The following is a 4,636-nucleotide window of genomic DNA, read 5'->3' as shown; positions in this document are numbered from 1 at the left end:
TTGCTAAAAGAGCTGTTGTCCTCTCTTCACTGAGATGTTGAAATCAGTAGAGTGAGGTGGGCAGTGCAGTGGGAGAGCTACGTGTTGCTGCGCAGCAACAGATAGAAGAGAGATGTTTGAGAGAGAGAGAGAGGGAGAGAGAGAGAGAGAGAGAGGGGGGAGGAATAGAGCGAGCCAGAGAGAGGAATCCCCCTGTTCAAACAAAAGCAGTTGTCAGGGCGTGTGTCTGCCAGCCTGCGCTCATACCTAGACTGAATCGGTGCCGTGATGCTGCAAATACAGGGGACTATATTCTTGTAGGTTTGAGAAACCGAGTGTCAATTTTTTTTGTATGGCTACAGCTTCACATTTGGCATCATTGGAGTTCATCCATATTAATGTCAATGAGACGCAGCTGCAGTTTTCCGGGAGATACATGTCAATTTGTGCAGTCTATGGAAGACAACTTGGCTACAAATTGCCAGGATGCCATCAACGAAATCATCTGAGGGGATTTGGTGACCCGGTTGCAGTAAGTTCTTTGTGTGCTTCTATTTCATGTGAATACCTTTGAGAGGAACACGCGGTTGTACCCAAAATAGATTCCAGATAATTGAAAAGAACAAGCTTGCAAAAATAGTTATATAGCTATATCACCCTTTCTATAGTGTTTTTTTTCTTTGTTTTTTCTTTGTCTGTGCGTATGTGTGCGCGCATGTACGTGTGCATGTGCTCAGATATGACGGGTCAGGCCCTGAGGGAACCTGGCGGCAATCCACCCGTTGAGGACAATGCCGCCATCCGCATCAACGTGGGTGGCTTCAAGAAGCGTCTCCACACAGACACGCTATCCAGGTTTCCGGAGACGCGGCTGGCGCGTCTTCTCCAATGCCGGTCCAAGGAGTCCATACTGGAACTGTGCGATGACTACGACGACACAGAAAAAGAGTTTTACTTCGACAGGAATCCCGCACTTTTCCCCTACGTGTTGAATTTTTACAACACGGGCCGGCTGCATGTCATGGCCGAGCTCTGCATCTTCTCCTTCAGCCAGGAGATAGAGTACTGGGGCATTAACGAATTCTTTCTCGACTCCTGCTGCAGCGGCGCCTACCACTGTAGGAAAATGGACCAGGACCGGGAGGAGTGGGAGGATAAAAGCGACGAAGGGAGCACCACTTCCTCCTTCGACGAGCTGTTGGAGTTTTACAACGACGCAACGAAATTTGACAAGCAGCCGCTGGGGAGCACCCGCAGGCGAGTTTGGTTGATGCTGGACAATCCAGGTTACTCGTTGGCTAGCCGCGTCATCAGTGTCTTCTCCATCCTGGTGGTGCTGGGCTCTATCGCCACGATGTGCATGAACAGCATGAGCGAGTTCAGTCTCTTGGATGCAGAGGGGCAGCCCGCAGAGGACCCCCGCTTTGAGATTGTAGAACACTTTGGTATCGCTTGGTTCACGCTCGAGCTGGTTGCCAGATTCGCTGTGGCCCCGGACCTTGTGCACTTCTTTGAGCTCCCGTTGAACTTGATAGACTTGGTGTCCATACTTCCCTTCTACTTGACGCTCGTCATCAACCTGGTGGTGGAGAGTAGCCCGGCACTGGCTAACCTGGGCCGCGTGGCTCAAGTGTTGAGGCTGATGAGGATTTTCCGCATCTTGAAGCTGGCGCGGCATTCGACTGGGCTGCGCTCCCTGGGGGCCACTTTGAGAAACAGCTACAAGGAGGTTGGCCTGCTGCTTCTCTATCTTGCCGTGGGGGTGTCTTTCTTCTCTGTCATGGCCTACACAGTCGAGAAAGAAGATAGCGAGGACCTGTCTACCATCCCAGCATGCTGGTGGTGGGCCACGGTGAGCATGACCACTGTGGGCTATGGGGACGTGGTGCCCTTGTCTATAGCGGGCAAGCTGACTGCCTCGGCCTGCATCCTGGCAGGGATCTTAGTAGTAGTGCTTCCAATCACACTCATTTTTAATAAATTCTCCCTGTTTTACAAGAGACAAAAACAGCTGGAGATCGCAATGCGAAGCTGTGACTTCGATGAGGGCATCAAGGAGGTCCCCTCGGTAAACCTGAGGAACTACTATGCGCACAAAGTCAAGTCTCTTATGGCCAGCTTGTCAAACATGAGCCGGAGTTCTCCCAGTGAGCACAGTCTGAATGAGTCATTACACTAAGGGTGGATCTTTGGGGGCTTTCGTATAAAGCTGGCCCAGATACCAAAGCATCTGATGTCAAAGCCCTATTGACTTCCATCATGTGGGACACAGGGTTGTGGGAAATTAGATGGGAAGTTAGATACATTCTACAATTGTTTTCAGAATTAATAGGAATGAACTGGAAATTTGAGGTCATTGAAAAAAATCATGAATATCATGCAACTTTTTGTTCTGGATGCTTTCTTCAAAAATCCATTATAGGAAAGTACATTGTTTCCTCAGTATATCTAGGTAAATGTGATATGTTTTCGCAAAATCAGGCTAATCTTGCAGAGATTATTTATGAGTTATTGATGAAAATATGAATTTTCGACAGATGTTGATTTTCAGATTTCTACAACAAACTCCCTGAGGTCTCGCCATGTCCCAGAGACAACGCGCACCAGTGAAGATGAATATGCCAACATGTGTTTTTCTCAAAACTAGCGATTTCAACTTGGCAATATTCAATTGCTGTAACTTTGTCTACCACTACTTCCATGTACAGTATTATCTATCTGTTTTTAACATGAATTAAGTATATAATTAGAATATATCAGTTTCTCAATTATCATTTTCAGAGATATACACCTGGTTTTATGAAAACGCCTCACATATACGTATGATGAAGGCAGCATTAATCTAGGCACCTCTGCTTCAGGGTCCAAAGATTCTGGGTTCAAATTTGAACTTTCTGTGTGGAGTTTGCATGTTATCCGTGCGCTTGCGTGGCTTCTATCCGGGTACTGTGGCTTCCACATTCCAAGACATGCATGGCAGGGTAGGTAAATTAAAAATCAATATATCCATAGGTGTCATAAGTGTCAAGGATCTTTTGGCTATACAGTATGTCCCTTATGATTGGCTAGCAACTATCTAGTCCAAATTCTGCGAGGACTAAGCTATTGCTCACCATTAACCTTGAGAGGAATGAATGGTTTGTAAACATAATGCAATGTTTTAGAATTTTTTTTTTAAATCTTTAAATGATCCATCCTTTGAAGGAAATGATGCAAATGATGAATGCATTCCAACTTCCGACAAATTCATTATTATTCTTATTCTTATTCTTATTCTTATTCTTATTCTTATTATTATTATTATTATTATTATTATTATTATTATTATTATTATTATTATGATAAAACACAAAACTGTCTCAAGAACTGAATATTATATTTTAAATCATTTCATTTTAGGGGATGCCTAAAATAATATGTCTAACAGAGGATGAATGAGGTAACCGGCACAATAGTGTTGATGAGGGCAAAACATTTTTTTTTTCATCAAAAAATGACAAAAGGATAGGTGGTGATCGCAATATATGTACTGTATGCATATAAATATCAACACTTTCATAGATACATCCTCTTTTCTCACAGCATGTTTAGACTTATATACCATCTGTTGGTTTTAATGCATTAAAATGACATCATTTGCATACCTAGGGAAAAAAAAAACATTAATGTTCCATAAAATTGAAACAGATGCCATAATTTCCAGTTTATTCTAGTGGTTTGTTCTAAATCCCTACGTAATTCCATGGAGGTATCCAACTTTGAATTTTGTGACCCTACCTACGCCTCTCTGTAGCTGCGTGCAATAATCTTCGTGTCAGTTCTCAATGGAAATAACAGCAAATGTAGTCTGATGGAGTCTGAGTATAACATACCACTGTGCATTAACAATATTGGTCTTATACAGTACATGTAGTCCAATCTTCCTCTACTTGTTATTAGATCTGAAGTAAGCTGTGAGAGATGTGGTTTTAGTAAGAGTCAAATGTGAAATTGTTGTTTTGCAACATCGTTACTTCAGATGTCTGTGTCATGCAAAGTGAATTAAACAAGAAACACACCACAGAGTTTTTCATTTTTCTTCATTAAGGATGTTGTTATACCCTTTCCCTTTCATAGTGTTTCATGTTGTGCATAAACATCAGGAGACAGAAGGACATTTGCAATGATGACAATTCTGATACCATTTGTGAAACTTTTCGGCAAACAAAAGCAATCTGGAACTGACAGTTCATCATTGAAAGAAATTGTTTATTTTCTGCTGTGACTAATTCTAAAGCTTTGAAAGTGTCTTGATGTAAAGCATTTAAAATTATTATTCTGAACTCATTGAACTGCAAAGACAGGCAACTTTTGAAAATAGGAACTATTAAATATGCCTTTAATCACATAATGATGTGTATCAATCAATCAATCAATCAAGTTTATTTATCATATACTTTATTGAAGTGAAACCATAAATTTCTTATTCATTCACAATTGCTAATGTTTGAAAAAACATAAGAAAACAAAAGAAAACAGAATCTTTTAAGCCAAACACAAGTGCCCTTTTTATTTGGAAATACAGTATATTCAATTTGAGAGCAAATATATATGTTACTTTTCAGCTATACTGAAATTTAGCCTCCTTATTTACAAACAATTTCCCCCAAAAGGTTGC

At 41.5% G+C, this 4,636-nt stretch overlaps 1 protein-coding gene across 1 annotated transcript; it reads left to right on the top strand.

Moving 5' to 3' along the window:
• Positions 1-215: 215 nt before the first annotated feature.
• On the top strand, positions 216-4,039 carry kcns2 (potassium voltage-gated channel modifier subfamily S member 2). Its single transcript, XM_088409306.1, has 2 exons — positions 216-511; positions 717-4,039. Exon 2 carries the CDS (start codon positions 719-721, stop codon positions 2,156-2,158), a length of 1,440 nt encoding a protein of 479 aa, XP_088265432.1. The 5' UTR covers positions 216-511; positions 717-718; the 3' UTR covers positions 2,159-4,039.
• Positions 4,040-4,636: the final 597 nt, after the last annotated feature.

The sequence above is a fragment of the Hippichthys cyanospilos genome, chromosome 3 (assembly GCF_059441005.1).
Source record: "Hippichthys cyanospilos isolate Australia breed blue-spotted pipefish chromosome 3, RoL_Hcya_1.0, whole genome shotgun sequence".
Taxonomy (NCBI): domain Eukaryota; kingdom Metazoa; phylum Chordata; class Actinopteri; order Syngnathiformes; family Syngnathidae; genus Hippichthys; species Hippichthys cyanospilos.
The sequence above is the reverse complement of the archived record's forward strand: the minus strand, read 5'-3'. Positions and strand labels throughout refer to the sequence as shown.